This window comes from Gossypium raimondii, unplaced genomic scaffold, assembly GCF_025698545.1.
Source record: "Gossypium raimondii isolate GPD5lz unplaced genomic scaffold, ASM2569854v1 Contig00056, whole genome shotgun sequence".
Taxonomy (NCBI): Eukaryota; Viridiplantae; Streptophyta; class Magnoliopsida; order Malvales; family Malvaceae; genus Gossypium; species Gossypium raimondii.
Window position 1 is genome coordinate 54,029 of NW_026291215.1, and position 22,468 is coordinate 76,496.

A 22,468-nucleotide genomic window follows, 5' to 3' on the forward strand; every position below is an offset into this window, starting at 1 on the left:
AAAAAAAAACAGAACCAAAAACCGGAGCAAAATTTGAATCACCTTTTCTATTTTTTTGAAATTTCTCTGAGTTTTTTTTTTGTATTTCATATGCGTATGTGTTCTTTACAAATTGAAAAATTGCTTTTATATAGCCGAATCGAAAAGAAAAATAAATCAAAAATACATCATTTTTCTCTGCCCTCTTTTCCTGCTTCTTTGTGTGCTGTGGGTTCTTGCAGGTGTACGGAAGCCGTACAGTGACGTGGCATGGTGCAGAGACCAGCTGGAGGCGCGTGGCGTGGAGCGCGTAGAGAGGAAGCTACTTTTGCGGCGGCTAGAGGGCAGTGATGCTAGAGTTTCCCCTCTGTTGTAATCGGGTTTGGGCTAGGCTAATTTGGGCTTTAGGGTTTTAATTCTTATTGGGCCATTCGGGCCATTGTAATTTTGGGTTTAAATTTTCTATAAATGGACTGTTTTTGGTTTTTATCATTTGGGTTTGTTTTGCTGGTATGGGCCGGACAAAATGGGCTCTTACACAATCAGTTGGAAAGTCACTTTGCAAACTAGGAAAGTCACTTTGCAAACTAAGGCTTAGAAAAAAACTATTTGGTTAAAAGGACTCTTTGGTGAACTCAGTAAAGACCTTCAGATCAGTACAGTGTTTTGTGATAGTTAGGGTGCCATCTTCCTTACAAAGGATGAAATGTTTCATGAGAGAATAAAGCACACTGATGTTCGGTATCATTTTTTGCATTATATTATTACTTGTGGAGATATTGTTGTGAGCAAAGTTAATGCTCATGGAAATCCTGCAGATATGATGACTAAGTCACTTCTTATAACCAAGTTTGAGCATTGCTTAGACTTGGTTGGTATTCATTGTTGAAGAACACCCCTTAAGAGGTTTCGTGGAAGAGATTGAGAACTTGTTCGTTGAGAATTTGTGTCGAGCTGGAGATTGTTAGAGTTGAGTGACTTGAATCCTTGTTAAAATAAAATATAGTGGTAAAATAAAATAAAAGTAAAATCCATATAGAACTATATTTCTTTTATTTTATCTTGATTAGAATAAGGTTTTTCAACCTATAAATAGATGTAGTCTAAACTCCTCTTGTATCATTCGAATTTGATATTAGTGAATTTTCTTCTCTTCTGCCTGTGGTTTTTCTCAAAAAGGTTTTCCACGTAAAATTTGTGTGCTTTATTTTTCTTTTTCTTATTACTTTGTGATTGTTCTATATTGTCATTAATTCTACAGGACTGATCGCATTGGCTTGTTACATCCAATTTTAATCACATTGATCGACAAATTACATACCGACTAGTGCATGAATAATATTAAATTTTTGAATTCATTATTTTTTATCTTTTATAGCAATAAATAAAAAAATAAACTTTAACTTTTAAGATTCACCAACTATAAACTTCAAATTTTAAAGTAAAAAATTAATAAATAAAAAATTTATATAATAAACAAGAAAAGGCAAAATAAAATAAAATAAAATAAAATCCTAAAAGTTTCATCAACGCAGCTTCTTGTGTATGTTTTCATCGAACTTTCATATTATATGTTTAATATAAGATGATTTTATTGCGGATAATTGTGTTGTTTAATGTATGAGATAATTTTTTCTTTGTTTATTTTATTGGTGAAGTTTATTGATAATTTTTTATATAATTAATGAATTTTTAATAAATTCATTTAATCTCATTCATTTAATATTCATAAATATTAAATTTATTAAATATATATAAATATCGAAAAATTCAAAATGATATATCAAAATAAATTAGCTCCAATACAAAAGTGATACACTCACCGATACTAATTATCTTTTTTAGGATTATGTTCTTAACATTTGAAAGGTAGTTGATGTTAGAGTTTGTTGGACATTAATGTACATCTCCAAGTAAACCTTGTGCAGGTCTAATTGAAACCATATTTTTTTTACAATAGATTGAAATCAGGTCATTACATGTTTTGAGACATGGCTTTCAATGTCTCGAGGCACACCACTAAATTTTATTAAATCGAGTTGGATTTAAAACCTGATTTCATTTATGGTCGCTGTATAAACTCAAAATAGTTAAATGAGTGCAATCGACATTTATTAAACATGTTATTGTATAAAATCAATAATGTATGAGATTTATTATATCTAAATGCTAAGTCACTATTTGAAATGTTTTGAGATAGCTTTAGATGCTTCGGCAACGTAATGTGATATCACGCATTTGGATCCGACGATTGGGTCGGGTGTGGGGTGTTACATTTAGTATTGTTAATATGATGTATTTATGTGTGTAAATTTCGTTTTACTCACAATTCAATCTAATTTTTTATTTTAATATCGTACATATTTCATGTGTTATTATGATTAATTAGTTTCAAATAATATATTTCATTATTTATTGGATGTTATTTTTAAACACACGTTTGTGTTCTAAATATGTGGCTTCCACACGCATACGCGTGTGATAGAGTTTCTAGTGTTAATAATGTTGTTAATGGAGTTTGTATCACAAAGTAACTTGACACCAATTAGAATTGATGAGAACACCATGATAAACAATTGTGTTCAGTTAATATTCTTAATATGCTGAATTTTTATGTTTAAATTTTAGTTTATTCACAATTCAATCTAATATTTGTTATTTTAATATCGTATATATTTCATATATTATTAATTGCCATACATTTCATTGTTTATTGAATCTTATTTTTTAATCACGCATCTATGTTCTAAATACGTAATTTCAACATGCAAACACGTGTAATAAAATATACATACGCGTGTAATAAGATTTGTAATATAGCATTTTGCAAAAAATCAAATTGAAGTTAAAAGGGAGTGAAAAGGAATAACAATTTAGTGTTTCATAGTTGAAGAGTACTTTAAGATAAAAGCTCGCCCAACAAGCAAGCTTTTTGGTTGCTTGTAGGCAGGTTCAACTTGCGGCAAACCTGTTAATTCTAATCCAACATTTTTACTTATGTAAAATAAGAAATAATTGAGAATCCTGAAATGATTTAAATCTTAAATGATTCAAATAAATAATTTAAAATTATTTTACATGAAAATTTTGATTACGAAATTCGAATTATCTAAAATTTAAAGGTTAAAATACAAAATTAATTCAAATTTGAAATGATCTGAAAATTCTTTGAGTTTAATTGATCCAAACTATCTCGATTGACAATGCTCTTGTTAATTGCCCCTAATTTTTTTCAATTAAAGTTACCTTGTGTCACAATCATGGTATGACATATGGTAAAAAGATTATAAAAAATAAAAATTTATAGAATTTTAATAAAAATATAAAAATATTCAAAATTAGAAAAATTATAAAAAAATTGTAACATTTTATAAAAATCATAAAAAAAATTATAAAATGTATCAAAAAGGTTCTTTAACCATTAACTTTAACCGTTGACGTTAAAGTTAGCAACCCCTACTTTTTTTCTAGTTAAAGTCATCACGTGTCACAACATAGCGTGACATGTGGCGAAAAATGAAAAAAAAATAAAAATCGATAAAAGTTATAGAAAAAATATAAAATGTTTCTTTTGGTACGATAATTTCTATAATTTTTTTACAAATTTGATATTTCTTTACATTTTTTACATTTTTAAACATTTTTTATAATTTTCTTACGACTTTATAAAATTTTATAAATTTTTTTTCTATATTTCTATATATTTTATAATTTTTACACTTTTATAAAATTTTACAGCATTTTTATAATTTTTTACCATTTTATATTTTTTTCTAATTTTGAATAAATTTTAAATATTTTATATTTTTATTAAAATTTAATAATTTTTATTTTTATCAGTTTTTTGTCACATGTCACATTGTGGTTGTGACACATGATGGCTTTAACTAAAAAATTAGTGGTAGTTAACTTTAATGATCAACTGTTAAAGTTAACAATCAAAAGACATTTTTTTGACAGTTCAAATATCTAATCGAGTGCAAAAAAAAAACAAAAACAAAAATAGGGCTTAATTTTTATTTTTAATTTTAAAAAGTTTGAAAGCCTTTTGGTGCATTTTAAGAGTTCAAATACTCAATTGAGTAAAAAATAAGGGTTTAATTGTATTTTTTTAAATTCAGACACTTTTAAACCAATAAAAAAACCGAATATAGTTGAAGATTGAGCTAATCTAGTTCCGACAAGTTGATTAGTAAATTAATTTTTTTCTTGAGAAAAAATAGTCAAATTGAAAAAGAATAGTTATTGACTCTCTTTTTTATATATATATAATAAAAACGTTTTCTTTTGTTAAATTAAATTTGTAAACCATTTCTAATAAAAAAATTATAACTCAATTTTCGAATTATATATTAGTGGTAAAAGACTTAAAATTAATAGAAAATAAAAATACTAAAAATAAATTAAGAACAAAAGAAAATAAATTAATTCATCACAAATTCAAAAATTATCTCATATTAGTTTAGGAGGTTGACTTTGATAAATTAAATCTGAATTATTAAATCAATCAACTAATTTTTCATCGATTAAATTTTTATATTTATTTTTATATATAAATAAAATAATAAGTATAAGTATTATATAATTTAAAAAGGGTTAGATATAAAGCAAATCTAAACCAAGAAACTCAATTTTTCCTAAATCAAAATTTCAATTTTAGTATTTTTTGTTTAATAGAGAATTAAATAAAATTAATAATCAACTTTTCAAAACTCAACTTATTAAACTAGTCCAATCTATTATTTTTGTTCTTTAAATATAAAATTTATGATGACTTAGGTTATTTTTTATTTATTATAATTGTTTTATATTTATATTATATTATATTATATTAATTTTCATATTTCTCCAATTAATAATATGGTTTGAAAAATTAGCTACAAATATATACAAATTAAAAAAAACCACTTTTATTTTATAAAAATGAGTTTCAACTAAAAATCTAGCTCCCTAATAAAGTTATGCCACATGTTTTTTTTCTTTTAGTTGTAACTTATTTTTTTAATATAAAATAAGTGTTTTTTTCTTTTAAATCTAGAATAAAATTGTAACTAAAATTTTAAACTATAGTCTTGTTGACAATTCGCTGATAGCTGACTGTTGATTGCAGTGGTTGGTTTGACCAATTAATTCTATACCAACTAATTCTAATAACTATTTATTTAAAAGTGTTTGGTAAAACTTAATTGATAGGTGAAAATTTATATGTATAAAATAACAAATAATGGCATAACACAATTTATTGTTAAGTATTTATTTGTCTATAATACTTTAGTTTTTATTGGGTGAAATTATTGAAATAAAACACTATTACCAAAGAATTAAAACATCTATTTATAGGAATTGATTAGTGAATATTTTTGAAATTTTAAATAAACAAATTTCTTAAGTTCCTTATTTGCAGATATTAACCTTGTGAAAATTGATAAATATTAATAGTGTATCAATATAATTGTAAACTATATTCTTAGTGATAATTATGTCATGTTCTTAGTATCTAAATTAGTGATAATTATGTCGCACACTGAATAAATTTGTCAACTAGTATATTGTAATTAATATAAAGTTGCATAAGAAAATCATTTCACACAACTAAATTGAAAATAAATTAAGAGTACATAAATATTTAAGAAATATATATATCCAAACAAGTAAAAACAAATATTCAAGAAACACGACATTGTCATCTAGCTGCCATCAAACTAGTAGTGATGTCATTACAAACTTTTGTCACTTTATTAGCACTCATACGCTCAACTTCTTGAATGGAAATGCATTCGGCATCCGAAAATGTTTCGAGAAGAATAAAATCCGGATATGCATTTATGACCCTAAATGTTGGGTCAAGAACTTTACTTAATCTGATGTAGTGATGTAATGCAAATGGAGCACAAATTATAAATTATTCTATTTTGATCTTGAGACGAATATATTGGCATTTTCGCTAAAATCTTCCACCATGCTTTTAAAATGCCAAATGCCCTCTCAATACAACTTCTTAAGGATGAATGGGCTCAATTGAAAAATTCTCGCGGAAATAGTGATTTTTGTAAATTCACGATGGAGGTTTTTTTTTTAGATTCATGATGGAGGTTTTTTTTTAAGATTTATTTTGGACTTAGGATGTGAAAGTGAAAATGAGAGAATAAATGTTATTGATATCTTGGCACCCCTATTATGTTTGAAAGCTTGTGGCAAATGGAGTAATTTTTGAGCAAGTATGGTCAGATATGTCATTCCACATATCTCATTCTCAATCAGTTGTTGAAAAAAGTTGTCTATCCAAACGTTTTTTGTTTTGAATATTTTAGCTTAACAAGCTATTGCAAACCTTCGTTCACTAAATACTACAATAATAAAGTTTGACTATCCAATCCTCCATTTATGATCAAATCAACTAAAAAAAACTTAAAACTCTGTTTACCAAATATTCTCTATATTAATTGGAGAAATATTAAAAATTAACATAATATATAGACACAGTTATAAAATATAAAAAATTAACTCAAGTAATTGTAAATTTGTTATTTATAGAATAGGTAAAATTAATAGAAAAAAAACATTTATAATAATTTAAAAATTAACCTAAATCATTATAATGTTTTTATTTAAAAAATGAATTACAATTAAAATGTAAAAAATAAAAAAACGTGGCGCTATTTTGTTTTTGGGGCATTGTTTAGGAGCAGGGATTTCCATTTCCCGCAATCCCCATCGCAATTAGGCATGAATGGAAAATTTTTAATTCAGATTTTTTATAAATTATATAAGTTTAAATTAGTAATAATAAAATTATATTTTAACCCTTAAAAAATATAAAAATTTATTTTAATTATCTAAAAATTATAAAAAATAGATAATTAAAATGATGAAATTGTATTTTATTATCATAAAAATATATAATTTAATTTTGGCTCTAAAATTTTTTTTGACTTTTTCTACTCCCTAACTCGTATTTCTGAATCTACTACTGCGAATGCCTATATAAACCCCCAATGCCATGCTTTGTTTTCCTCACTCACAACTATTCAGATAAAGAACTTTGTTTCATCTACTTCATTACTTTCGAAATCTCTCAACAAAAATGGCATCTTTCAATTGCTTTGCTTTAGCATTCTTGATGGCTTTGTCATTTGCAAGCATTGATGTTGGGGTAGCAGCTCGTCACCTTCTGCAGCAGCCTCAAACGCCAAGTTTGTTAAAAATAACATTCCCACCATTGCCATCTTTCCCTAAACCATCATTCCCAAGGCCATCCATACCATCATTCCCATCCATACCATCATTCCCAAAGCCATCCATACCATCATTCCCATCCATACCATCATTCCCAAAGCCATCCATACCATCATTCCCAAGGCCTGGGGTGCTTCCTCCACTTCCTTCCAGACTTCCAAGTCGACCAAAGGCCACACTGCCCCCTCTGCCAAGCATTCCCTCAGTCCCCCAAATCCCAACTGCAATTCCCTCTATTCCTTTCTTTTCTCCACCACTTTCTCATTCTACTCCTTGAAGTACCCCCTTTTTTTTTATCTGCGGCATACTGGATCTGGCTTAATAAGGTTTTTAGTCGTCTTTGTGTCTTTATTATGAGTATTGATTTCGCCCACTTATATTTGTTTGTATAAATGGGAGTTCTCCAATTCCCATTATTTGGTGTACTTTGATACGTTGTTGCTTATTATATATGGGGTATTTATATATTGATGTTCTGTCCATAAAATAATTAATTACCGTTATATCATTGTTAAAATGAGTTTGGCTAATTAGGAAAAGAATCAAACGATAAATGCAGTCAAGATAGTGAGCAGCCGTACATCGAGAAGATGCCACTGTTAATATAATGATTCCTGCTTCATTACCTCTTCCAAGTTATCCATTTACATACGATTACTTTCCTCTTTCAATATATTTCCAAGACAATATTTTATATGAATGTCAAATTATGTATAGGGGCGAAGTCAGAAAATGCTTTTAGGGTCGAAATTAAATAACAGTTTTTATGATAGTAAAAAGGTAATTTTACTATTTTAATAATCTATATCTTTATAATTTTTAAAGGACTAAATCAAATTTTTATAATTTTTAGGAGGGCCAAAGTGCATTTTTACATTTACTAATTAAAATTTTTAAAAATTTTAAAGGGTATAAGTAGAAAAACTTTCATTTTACGGGTCAGAGCCCCTACCAGCTCCCCCTTAGCACGCCCCTAGTACTAAACAATGTTTTTAGAATTAGACAATTGATCAAACTAATCAAATCATGAATTCTTGATCCAATTGATTTAATCATCAATCCAATTGATTTACTGTTGAATAATGTAAAATAATAATTATTAAAAACCCTAATTAAGCTCATCTATTTTGGACCAGGCTTTGAGTTTTTAAAACCTAATAAACCCATCTATTTTAGGCCTGTAATAAAAAGAAGAAAAAGAAGAAGCATAATATTTTAGTAGAGAAAGTAAGACATAAAGTGGTGCTTATTTTTTTATATTGTCTTTGAGTGGTGCTTATTTTTTTTATATTGTGTTTGATTTCATTGAGTGCAGAGATAAAGTGCAACAAAACTTTAATGGATTTGGGGCGAAATTCTTGTTTTTCTAATTTAGAAAATATGAAAAATTGGATCAATTGGTTGGATAAGTTGACAATTTGCAGTTTAACTGCAGTTCACTCCAGTTCCCAAGTTAATTGGTTCTTTCTCTTACTCTAGACTAGTATACTAGTCGGTTCTTGGTTTGTCCGGTTCGACTGACCGATCCAATCTAGTTTCAATGATATTGAGGAACACCTAACACATTTTTTCTGACACTGGTGAAAATTCTGGTCCAAACCGGTTGTACTAGCTTATTCCGATCAATTCCAGTCGCACTGGATGGAACATAGTGCATCATCCAGTGCATGAATAATATTAGAAAATATAAAACTTTTAAATTGTTATTGTTATGCTAAGACTTAATTGGAACGTGACTAATTAAAAATGTTGCATCAAAATGTAAGATTTTAAAAAAATTGGGACAATATGTTCACATTTAAAATATAAAAACTAAAACAACACATCTAAAACCCTTAAACCCTCTCTGCTCCCAAGAGTGCTTTGCTTAAAAGTCCTAGAGATAGCAGTAACTGCTGTGGCTTGGGATGGAAGAAAGTGGTGGCGACGACCGAGAGGGGAGGAATGAGATCTCTCTTCTTGCCGAAGAACTAGTTCAGTTATCAGTAAAGGGCTCGATGGTGGTACCAAGTTCTAAACCTACATTGATATGTACAGTTTGGATAGAAAAGCTATATAATCCAGATAGTTTTAGGGCTCATATGAGAGGTATATGGAAGACAAGGAAAAAGTTTGAGATTCAGATAGTGGGACAAAACTTATTTTTAATAATTTTTGAGATGGAAGAAGATCTAGAGATGATTTTGGAGGGGAGACCATGGCTCTTTCGTAAAAGTATAATTCTATTTGATAAATTATGTCAAGCTGTGGAAAGAGATCAAATCGGGCTTATTTCATCCCTGTTTTAGATAAAAATTGACTCGTGTTTCCCAGAGTTCGACAAGAAAGATCTATTGCATGCTATTGGTGCCACGTTTGGTGGGGTTCTTAGATCTGAAATTAATGAAGAATTTTGTCAGCTCAGAATTAATTTGGATGTCCAGAGACCACTCAGAAGAGGTATCTTTGTCTCTACTGGTTATGTTAGTAAACTATGGATTCCTTTTAAGTATGAAAATTTGCCAATGTTTTGTTTTGGATGCGGAAGAATGGGGCATGGGATGAGTAATTGCACTCAGACATTACCTGCAAGGAAAAACAAAATTAGTGAAAATCCTCCTATTCGTTGGCCTTAAAAGCAGAATCAAAATTAATCAGAAATGAAACTATGGAATTTAATAGTTTGTTGAAGCAGGTGGGGGCTCAAAGTTTTTATACTGGAGGGGAAAGAGTGTCGCCAAATAATATAAAAAGTGCTGAGAGAGGGAACAATAAGGTGGGGGGCTAATAGGAAAATTTGGAACTAATGGGAGTGGGGGAGATGCTTAAAGAGCAGGATTGTTTTTCGGGGTTAAGGGAAGCTGAGAAGTTGAGTGATTGTATTAGAAAAAAGGGTCAAAATCCATATCATGAGAAGAAGGTAAATTGGACATGAACATAGGCTGGCGCAATGATAATACCAGCAAAAGCCGAAAATAATATGAGGAAGAGGAAGTCCCTAGATGCAGATCTTAAAAGCTGTTATAAAGAAAATGTTGACAGAGATGGATTTAAAAGGCTGAAACAAGAAACTTCAGAAGATTATGACAATGGCCATTCAGAGATGATGGCAGACAATTATGAGCAACTTGATGGTCAAGACTTAAAGAGATCGACGACTGCCAGCAAGCAAGCTGACCTGGCACAATGAAAATTATAAGCTGGAATGTTCGTGGATTTGGGAGTCCACGAGTGGAAGAAGGTTGCGTTACTTCCTAAAGTAGCACAATCCCCAAATGGTCTTCCTAATGGAGACTAAAATTGATAAACAAAGGATGGAAAAAGTTAGACGAAATTGCAGTTTTATGAATGGAATTGATATTGAAGCAGAGGGCTCGAGAGGAGGATTATGCTTAGCATGGAAAGGAGACACTAAAGTTAGTTTACAAAGTTTCTCTAGGAATCATATTGATGTTTTGATTAAAGAGGAACAAGTTAAAGAAGAGTGGAGATTTACAGGGTTCTATGGCTCTCCATATGTCCACAATAAGAGTGATTCGTGGGATCTGTTGATAAAACTGGGGCAAGATAAGGATTACCCATGGTTGGTAGGTGGTGATTTTAATGAGATCATGTATTCTTTTGAGAAATGTGGGGGTGTCCCAAGGGATAAGAGTAGAATACACGTATTTCGAGAAGTCCTAGAAGATTGCTAGGTTTACATGGGAAATAGGAAATCTACCGGAGACAAATATTAGAGAAAGACTCGATAGGGGTGTAATAAATGATAAATGGAGGTTCCTTTTTCCGACAAGTAGCGTTAACCATCTACCTCACACGATGTTCGATCACTGTCCACTTCTAATTAATACAAATGGTGAAAGCATTCATAAGGGCAACTCAAAATTTAAATTTGAGGCTTGGTGGCTGATGGAAGAGACGTGTGAGAAAGTAATCAAAGAATCTTGGGAGTCAGGAACAGGCACAGTAGTTGAGAAACTTGGAAAATTACAAGCAGACTTAATGGTATGGACGAGAATGATTAAGAAAGGACGAGAAAGACTAAAGAAAAAACTAACGAAGCAACTTGATATGATAATAGGAAAAGAAAGGAATGACAACACGATAGCAGAAATTATTGACACTAAGATCCACCTGAATATGAAAATTGATAAAGATGAAGTGTATTGGGAACAAAGGGCAAGGGCAAATTGGCTTAGAGTAGGGATAAGAACTCAGTCTTTTTTCACAGTTTTGCTACATGTCGAAGACGTATAAATACAATATCCAAGTTGGAGAAAGATTAAGGAGGAGAAGCTAATGAAGAGAGTGAGATTAATGAAGTAGCTACCTCCTATTTTCAGAAGCTCTTCACGTCAAAAGGAGCCGAGGATTGTTCCTATCTCTTAACGGGAATAAAGGAAAATATTTCGATAGATATCAATAGAGAGCTAATGATAACTTTTACAGCAGAAGAAGTGTTTGCGGCATTGAAGGGAATGGGACTTACAAAAGCACCAGGACATGATGGTTTTCCAGCAATTTTCTTTCAAAAATTTTGGCATATTGTAGGTAAGGAAACAACAAATCTCTGTTTGGATATTTTAAATAACGGCGCAAGTTTAGGTAATTTAAATCACACGGACATTGTGCTGATCCCAAAAACCACAAATCCCATAAGCATTGCTAATTTTAGACCTATCAGTTTATGTTCAGTCATTTATAAAATGGATGCAAAAACAATTGTAAACCGAATGCAAGTAGTTATTAGAAGATGTATTAATGCGGCTCAAAGTGCGTTCGTTTCGGGAAGGCTAATAACTGACAATGTGCTGCTAGCTTATGAGATCTTGCATACTTTTTTATAGAAGCGCATAGGAAAAAAATGATATATGGCAGTAAAGCTTGATATGAGCAAAGCCTATGACAGGGTTGAGTGGGGATACTTGAAGGAAGTGATGTTACGAATGGGTTTCACATCCGATTGGGTGAAGCTGGTTATGAATTGTGTTTCCACAACGTCCTATGTAGTTAATATAAATGGAAGAAGTGGAAGAATCTTTTCACCGTCTAGAGGCCTACGTTAGGGAGACCCGCTAAGCCTTTTTTTATTTCTAATATGTAGTGAGGGATTAATAAAAGGTACAAAAGCCAGTAAAAGAGAACCAGAAATTTCACACTTACTTTTTGCAGATGACTGTATTTTGTTCGGGGAAGCATCAGATAGGGGTGCCAGGGTACTAAAAGAAATTTTGAAGGAATATGAAAGGTGTTCTGGGCAATGTGTTAATTTCAATAAATACACCATATTTTTAGCACAAATACGTCCGAAGAAAAGAAGGAAGAAGTTTCGGCAATATTGGGGGTAAGGATCTCAACAAACTTAGAACGATATTTAGGGCTTCCGAACGTGGTTGGTCGACGTAAGAAAGAATCCTTTCAGCAGTTAAAAGAAAAGATTTCTACTAGGATTGATGGGTGGAGTACCAGAATGTTATCAAGAAGGTAAAGAAGTCTTTATTAAATAGGTGCTACTGAGCCATTCCAAAAACTCTTTAGTAGCACAACTCTTAAAAGCAAAATATTTTCCAAAAGTTGATTTTTTAAATTCACAGTTGGGGAATAACGTTTCGTACACATGGAAAAGCATTTGGGCTACTAAGGGCATTTTAGAAGAGGGATTGTGTTGGAAGGTGGGTAGAGGTACGAATATTTCGATAACCCGTGATTATTGGATTCCAGTTTTACCGCGTGGCAGATTAACAGGTTTGAATGATTTTAAAGTTGCGGCGTTAATTGATTCAAGTAGTAGAACATGGAAAAAGGAGTTGATAGCGTATACCTTTCCGGAGGATGTTGCCGAGATGATCCTCAGTATCCCACTGGCAGAAAGACCACAGGAAGATTTCCAAGTCTGGAGTACTGAAGCGTTGGGTGAGTACACAGTACGTAGCGCCTATAAACTATTACAAAGTACTGAAGATGATCCTAGAGCTTATGCTTTACAAACCGACTATAAGGACTTTTACAGAAAACTATGGCTACTAGATCTTCCTTCAAAGATAAAAATTACAGCTTGGAAGATGTCATGGAATTTCCTAGCTACATGTGTTAATATGCTACTTAGAAGGCTAACAAACACATCAGTATGTCCCTGATGTGGCTCAGGAACAAAAACTATAGACCATCTCTTCCGTGAATGTTCTGTTTCAACATCAGTGTGGAGAGAGTTATCATTTCATAAGTATTTGCAAGATAACCAGTTGGGGTTTCTACAGTGGCTAACCTGGGTTTTTTCACAAAGTTCGGCATCCCAGTGTCGGATTTTTTGCGTTGCATTATGGGCTATCTGAGGAGACAGGAATAATAGAGTGCATAAAAAATGGAGTAAATCTGGGAAAGAAATAGGGAGATTTGTTCATAGCTACATATCAGAGTTAAATAGGATTAGTAAAAATAGACCACTAACTTCTATACCTGTTAAAAAATGGAAAAAGCCATCTGACCAGGTTGTTAAGATCAATTTTGACGCAGCATATGAAGGTAGACAAAATAAAGCGGCTATTGGAATAGTGGCCAGAGATAGAGAGGGTACAGTTCTCCTATCATGCTCGGAGGTCTGCCAACGGGTTTTATCAGCCTTTGCGGCGGAGGCACTTGCATGTCGAAAAGCACTCCAGACCGGCGTTTACATGCAGTAGGAAAAGGTTATTATTGAAGGAGATTCTTTATCAATAATAAGGAAATGCAAAGCAAAAAGCCCAGACAAATCAATGGTTAGAGCGTATATTCATGACATTCATCAGCTACTGTTAAATGTTAAGGATTTTAGGTTTGAGCATGTCCCAAGATTAGCAAATAGTCTCGCGCATATCTTAGCAACTGAAGCGTTGAAGAGTAATAAAGGAGATTACCTGGTCGGAAGAGTCCCTGAAGTTGCAGAAAGACAAGCGGAAAATGAAAGGGTGAGAGAACCAGATTGAAATAGGAAAGGGGAGAAATGGAGGGAGGGGAGTCTGAGAAGGGCAGGTAACAAAGTGACTAAAGCAAGCCCTTGGGTAAATTGAAAACGTCTTGAAGAAGTAAAGAAAGATGAAAAGACAAGACGTTTATTTTCCTGTGAGCAGGTAGAACGGCAGCATTAATTGCTTCAGACTTTTGTTTCCTTTTTTTGGTTTCTAAACGATTAGGTTTCCATTTAATTTTGTCTTAGCATTAATTGCTCTTTCTCTTTTCTTTTTAAGACTATATGTATAGTAATGCAGGTTATTTAAATAAAGCCCAATCTGAAATTTTAGTTCAAAAAAATATATAAAAACTAAAATATGCTTAATTAAAAATCATTCACCCGATTATCAAAAAAATATTTGTTCACTTTTCACTTCTTTATCAAGGAACGAGCTAATCCTTAAAATTTCATATCCAATGATGGATTATTATTATTAATTTTGGATTTATTTGAATGATAAATTTTATGTGTTGAGTTTATTAATGAGTAATTTATATAATTAATGAATATTTTATACTTAAAATTTATTTAGTTTCATTCATTTGATATTTGTAATATATTTATATATATTGAGTATTTTTTAATTATGACATAAAAAAATTATGTAAAATTTTGGGATGGAATATTTTATTTTTGGGTTTGGATTAAAAATTAAGAGATAAATATTAAAATTATAATATAATGTGTAATTATATACATGAATTTTAATTTTTATAATTTTATATTTTAATTTGATTCAGTTCTTGTAAATTATTAAACAACTATTGATATAACATTATTTTATATTTATATATTGTATAAATAAATAATTATATTTATCCAATATAAAAATAAATTGTAGTATCTTTTTCTTTAAATGTGTAATTAAATCAAAATTAAAATTTTAAGTATACATTTTAACCACAATTAGAGTTTCAAGTATATAATTACATGAAATTAAAATTCATACATACAATTACAAATTAAATTGAAATTTATATACAATTTTAAAATTTATACCAAAAATTAAATCCAATATGTAATTAGACTTGAGGTGATAAAAGAAATCAACATCGTCGTATTATCGCCTTTAAACAAGTGTTTCAGGATTCGAGAATGTTATAAAATAAAATTCTTCAAATTGGCGTTATTCCAAGGCAAGACCCCTACCACCTCAATGGGTTGTCTAACTTCCAACTTCTTCCTCGTAAGCAACTCAATGCCAACTAAGAGGCAGATTTTTAAATTTTGACTTAAAAAGCAAAAGCTCTGACTCAAACTCAATTTATTATAAAAGAATCCAAATTTAAATTTACTTGAATCAATTTAAACTTAAAATGATTTGATCACAAAACAATTCGAACTTGAAATAACCAAAACTTAAAATAATTTGAATCAAAAATGATTAGACATAAAAAAACTTAACCTCGAATTTGAATGATTTGAACGTAAAATAAGACAAATCCAAAAATAAGCTAAACCCTATTGGAAGTTTTTGTGTATTTTAAAGAATTACACATATTCCATATCCTTTAGATACACCTATTAAATAATGTTTATATAGATTTAGTTTGTTGTAAACTTGTAAGACTCAAAATAAGAGAATATGTATGCATAGCACGAGGCTTCAGCCTAATAGCTAAATTCCGTTCAAATGGGTAAATTTTCCCAATTTTTTCATTGCTTGTGATACAAGTTAAATACTGAGAGATACGTAAATATGTGAATATCTTTAAGGACAGTTATATGAAATTTTATGTTGATTTAGTCATTATAGGTTTTGATTATTTCAGATCTCGATCACTTCAAATTTAAGTCATTTCAAATTATTTTGTTTGTCATTTCAAAATTCTTGTTTAAATCATTTCAATTCCAAGTAAAAATTAGTAAGTCTTTACAAATGTGTATATTAACACCCAACAATTTTAAGCTCAACCATGGCAAATTTATTTATATAATCAACTTCGAAATACGAGTATCATACCTGACATGTTAAGTAAACAAATCCTAATTCTGTTAGATATCTGGCCAACTAGCGAAAACTTTGCTAACCTGGAGGATTGTTTAAGTATACTGTTTAATTAAGTGGCTGGATGAAGCTTCTATGCCAACCACAACAGCATTCCACCCGTTTTAAACTCCAATACCCATGGGAAGTTGACCTACCAAATCCTTTAATATTGACTATGTTTTCTCCATTCCAACCATACATGATCAAACATTACCAACTCCACTGATCCAAGACCTATATAAACCCACCACCATGCTTTCTCTCCCTCACTCCACAACTATCAAAACAAGAGCTTTCTTTCGTCTGCTTAATTGGACTCACATCTCTAGAAAAATGGCATCTTTCAGTTGCTTTGCTTTAGCATTCGTGATGGCTTTGTCATTTGCAAGCATTGATGTTGGGATAGCAGCTCGTCACCTTCTGCAGCTGCCTCAATTGCCTCCAATGCCAACTTTGCCTACAACCACACTCCCCCCACTGCCATCTATCCCTAATCTCCCACAGCCATCCATACCGGTATTGCCAAGGCCTGGGGCGCTTCCACCACTTCCTACCATGCCTGGGTTGCCCACATTGCCAAGTGTACCAAGGGCCACACTGCCTCCTCTGCCAAGCATGCCCACAATCCCAACTGCAATCCCGTCTATTCCTTTCCTTTCTCCACCACCTTCTCCTTCTACTCCTTGAAATACCCTTTTGTTTATCTGCTGCATACTGGATTTGTTTTAATGTGTTTTCAGTAGTCTCTTGATTTTGAGTATTGTATGTTCTTTTTTTCACCACATATATTTGTTTGTATAAATGGGAGTTTCCCAAATCCCATTATTTCTTGTGCTTGAAATTTGTTGTACTTTGATACGTTATTACTTATATGGGATATATATTTGGGTCCCAACTATAAAAAATGTTGATTTTGGAACTCCTCATCATTTTTTTAAATTCGTACAATCTCTTGTTATTCTCTCTTAAAAAATTCTTGGCCAGCGAAATCCTCAAAAGTAACACCAGTTCTTTCCTCCGCTGATATGAATCTTGAGAAAAACTGGTTAAAGGCAGTAAAGTTAGAGGCTGGTAGAATGATTTTGTTATCGAACTCCCAAAACTACATTCACCACATTATCACATAAACTCATTCTAACCCAACAATTAAAAACCTTACGGAAAGAACGTATCCATTACGAAATATTCATCAAACAGTGAAGTGATAATTACTATGTTTAAAATTCTATTTAAATAATTATTTTATTTTAATTAATAATAGTAAATTATAATTATATTTATCACATTTTCCCTATATTTTAAAAGTAGCACGACTAATTATATTTAAATGTATAATTGTCACAACTTTTATTAAATTATAATTATTTTTAAATGTATCACTTCTATTTCATTTCAACTTTTGTAAGTAATAATATTAATTTAAATATTATAATTATTTTTAATTGTGAATTTAATAATATGATAGAAAATAAAAATATTCTCATCAATTAAAATAAATTTCAAACTCGTACTTTTATATATATTATAGATTAATAATATGTGAAGTAGTATACTTCGATAAACCTCCATGTTAACAAAGTTTCCCTAACATGCACAACAATAGTACTTTCGAAGCTGATTATATAAAGAAACTATGTAATCTACACATTTCCTTATAGACCTTTCCTACTATGTCCCCTAATCAATTATATACATATATGCTAGAGTAAATTTCTTAAAAATGCCGATTTTTAAAAATTACTAGATTAGGCTGATTTTTGGAAAAATTACGTGATTAGACTAAAAAAAAGAAAATGCTTCCTACTGAAAATATTTTCAGCGGATTTGCAAAAAAAAAACGCTTTCAACTAGACACGCTTTCTGTCACATCCGTTGAAAACGCTTCCAACTAAAGGTGTTTTCTTTCTGGGTTTAGGGTTTTTTAGGGCAAGGGTTTTGGTTTTTGTTAAAGTAGGGTTAGTGTTAGCATTTTGCAGGTCTTTGTGTTTTATAGTTTAGGGGTTTAGGGGTTTAGGGTTTAAGGTTTAAGGTTTAAGGTTTTTTTATATTTTTTAAGTTTTTTCTATATTCTTTATACTTTTTATACTTTTTTGAGTTGTAAAGTTAATAATTATTTAATTTGATATTTACAAAAATTGTATATTCCAATTATTTGAATTGTAAAATTTAATTCGATTCAAAATTGAAACTCAAACTACTCGATTCGGTTAACTCTTAGTTTGTAATTTTTTTCGAATACAATTGAGATTTGATCACCCGTAGCTTACGGGAGGTTGAGCTCAATCAGATTTATTCAGAAAATATTATCTTGGGAATCTCGGGAATCTGATGGGTGAGTGGGAAATTGGAGGAGTTGAAAGTGGTAAAGGGAAAACACTCTACATAGGACACGTTTTCAATGCATTGTTAGAAAAATGCACTGAAAGCACACCCAGCACATCAGATTTAACTTGCAGTCAAATCGCTAAAAAACTAACATTCTAAAATTGAAGTAACGTTGAAGAACCTTCGACACCAAACCTTTAAATCGAACTTACTGGCCAATGAATCGAACTAGAAAGGAGAAGTCAGACCTCGTATAGAATCAATGTAACATAACATAACACAAAAAGAAAGGAACTTAAAACGGTGAAACTGAATCAATGAAGAAGGAAGCAAAAATGGTCACGTTAGAAAAAAAATGAAACAATATGAAAAGAAAAGGAAGTTTTTGTTTTGGGAAAGTTTAATCAACTAAAATAAACGACCCTATAAGGTAGTTTAGTAAAAAATATCTTTGTAGCTTTTGCTGAGACTTGAACACAATACCAAAGGGTATACAGACTCTTAACCATTGAACCAGAAAGCTCATTCTTAATATCAATTGACTGAGTTTAACTTATAAACTAACATTCAAAAGTAAGGGTTTAAGCAAAATGACAAAATTTCCAGAAACATGAGTCAAACCCAGAACCTCACACACATACCAAGAACACTTAACCACTGAACCAAATCAATTTACTTATTAAGAATTTCCAAAGTCTAAACTCAAATCGAGGGATGACCTCTTTTGGTTTCAAAACGCAATTTCTTCTAAGCCGGTTTTTGGGATGTTACAATTCAAGCTGTATATCGGCCTTTTCGTCTTCATCGTTACGTCTACACTGGCGTATAGGTTGTAATCTCAGCCTCTCATCTTCTTTGCCTTCATTCGTGGTTGATTATGGAGTGCTCCTCAATTGCCATCGTATATCCTCCGCTCTAGGAATAAGTGGTTGCAAAGATAGGTGTTTGCGACACCATCGACATATGTATAAAACTATATTGTGTCCCATACACCGATGATAAAACAATCAGACTTTCGGTTGGTGCCCCAAACATAGATGGCCTATATGCCATCTTCGAAATCATCGTCGTTTGAAACATCGATTTCATTGGTGTGTAATATGCCGAAGATGGAAGTGGTGGTCCAAAAATAAAACCTGGCATCGATGTAGAAATAGACAAATGTTGTGCAAGATGTGGTGCTTGTGTAAAAATGACGGGGTTAGTAAAGCACCAGAATAAGTCAAACCATATTTATCGGGGGTGGTGTGTAACGCCTCAAAATTTTAATTTTGGGTATTGTGAATTTGTGACACAAACATCTGTCAACTTTGGTGGTTATATGTTCTGGGAGTGTTTGGGAGGTCCCAAGTTCAAGCCAGGACTTGGGAAAATTTTGATATTCTTATGAATAAGCCCTATCTTTGGTCAGTAGGTTTTTAAGAAAAATTTGGCAAATACTTAACAAAATGAGCTTGCTGGTCTGGTGGATAAGTGGAATGTTGGTGTGAGGGAGGTCATGGGTTTGAATCTTTGGGACGGCAAAGGTTGTATTTTTACTCCTAATTTCGGCAAAAGTTGTGTTGAACTGGGTTTCTGAGTGGTGGATGTGTAGTGGGAAGTGAGGGAGCGATTTTAGGAGTGAATTAGGGGATTATGGGGGAGAATATCTAAAATTTGATCACTTTTTCCATTTTGAAAAAAGAGAGTTGTTTTTCTCTCCATCTTTCTAACGTTTTCTCTCCCCCATCTCTACCAAAGTTTTTTTCTTCTTTGCTTCTTACTCGATTATCTTTTCTTTTCTTTCCTCTACTATCGAAATTCCCTTGTTAAGAGATTATTTTGTGTTAAGCAGCACTTGTGCAAATTCAGTAAGTTCAGTAAGTTGTTGCGTATCATGTTAAGAGATTATTTTGTGTTCAATAGTCTAATTCTAGGGTGTTGGCAGCAGCATTTCATGAGGATTAAGGCTCTCCTCGTGATTTTCGTAAACGTACCGGTTTGAAGTTTTTGTGGTAAGTGCTCATCTTTTTATGAGTAAGTATTTTGGTTTCGGGATTTTGATTAATCACGAGGTAAGATTGATTATGGTGATATTTTCTCAATTATAGGTTTTGGAGTGCTCGAGGACTGTTTTAGCATCAAACAAAACCAAGTGTGTACCCAAAACACAAAAATAAAGGATTCGGCGAAAAGCCGAAATTGCTTACTGTTTGGACAGCAGCGGTAGGCTAACTTTGAAAAATCACCATAAATTGTGGAAATCAAATTAAAGGATGAAAAAAAATATGAGATTAAATATATTTGAGTCTAGTTTCTCATAGAAGAAACTAAGTAAGCAAAAGAATTTCATATTATGAGATATTTGAATTTTAGTGAAATAGGGTCAGAATGATTTCGGAATCCCCTATCCTAGCTTTGGAAAATTATTAAAAATTGTATAAAAATAATTATAGGTTAGAATTTATATTTTTAAAACCTTTAATGAGTCTACTTTCAAAAGAAACAAACAAGAACATCATCCAAATTCTGTACGAGAAGATAATTAATTTTTAGTACAAAAAGGTTGAAACTGTCAGATAGCAGAATAGGGGAACTTTAAAGAATAAACTGTACTTATTGGTTAAACCAATAATTCTGAAAATTTATGGTAAGAAGATATGTGAGTCTGGTTTCAAGGAAAATTTATGGATCTTAATTCGGAATTTTGTAGCTTAAGATAAAAATAATTTAGTAACAGTGACTCAATTAAATAGCTTTGAAGGATCATATAAGTAAATAGTGGAAACACATGTGAATAATTATCTAACACGGGTTACATTAAAATGGATCACGTGGCCAAGGCCAATTTGGGCCTACACGGGCGAACATCATGGGCTTGTAGGCTCATTTTCACTGTTTGACTGATAACGTTGCACGGGTCGCCCAAGTCGAGTGTGAACTAAGGGTGAGCATTCGATCGAATCGAATCGAATCGGATCGAATCGAAAATTTTTGAGTTAATCGAGTTTTGAATCTCATTTTATCATCCTAACTTTATTTGAAGTTTTCTTGAATCGAGTCGAGTGAGATGGAATTCGAATCAAATCGAATATATTTGTTCGAGTTAAATTTTAAAAAATAATTTTGGGTCCTTGTAACCACTGTCACCCATCGTAATAAAATTTGTCCACCTTAATCAATTTTTTTATTAACTTTCTTCACCTCATAATTTATTTATTAATTTTTTATATATTGGTTAGCTTCTTTGCTTGTTTAGTTGTTTCAATTATCTTGATTCTTGTCACTATATATTTTGGAATTAAAAAATATTAAATGTAAAAATATGATTTTTAATAAATATTATTTTAAAATAAAATGTGAAATTGATACCAATATAAAATTTTAACACGAATATTTTATGGCATAATTAATAATTCAATTTTAATATAAATATTCAACATGACTAAAAATTTAATAATATAAATAATATAAAAGTGAAATTTAATTTAATAATATAAATAGTATATATAAATAAAATTATTACTATTTATGTTTAGTGATTTGTTTTGGATAATTTTGATTTTTATTTGAGAGTAAATGGTGAGAAGTAAAAGTTTCGTGGGGAAATAAAAGTTTTGGGGAATAAAATTTGAGGAAAGTAAATAGGGAGTAAAATTTTGGAGGGAAAATATTAAAAAAAATTGGAGGGGGGAGGATTTGGGGTAGATGAGAGGTGCGATGGGAAGAGAATAAAAGTTTTAAGGGAAAAGTGGGAGGGAGTAAAAATTTTAGGGGAAAATAAAAGGTTTTGAGGGTTTTGGGAGTAAAATTTTGAGAAAAAGTAAATGGGAGAGTAATATTTTGGTGGGAAATGAATTTTGGGTAGATTAGGGGGTTGGGAGGAGAGGTGAGTAAAAGTTTTGGGGGGAAAGTGGGAAGGAGTAAAAGTTTTTGAGGGAAAAGTAAAAAGGTTTGAGAGTTTGGGGTAAAAATGTAAAATTTTATAGTTT

At 31.2% G+C, this 22,468-nt stretch overlaps 1 protein-coding gene across 1 annotated transcript; it reads left to right on the forward strand.

Moving 5' to 3' along the window:
* Nucleotides 1–16,505: 16,505 nt before the first annotated feature.
* LOC105782008 (protein PELPK2) lies at nucleotides 16,506–16,859 on the forward strand. The gene has a single exon (XM_012606515.2). It carries the CDS (start codon nucleotides 16,506–16,508, stop codon nucleotides 16,857–16,859), a length of 354 nt encoding a protein of 117 aa, XP_012461969.2.
* Nucleotides 16,860–22,468: the final 5,609 nt, after the last annotated feature.

Excerpts from the sequence above, each read along its gene's own strand:
- LOC105782008 (XM_012606515.2), top strand. The coding sequence starts at position 16,506 with ATGGCATCTTTCAGTTGCTTTGCTTTAGCATTCGTGATGGCTTTGTCA.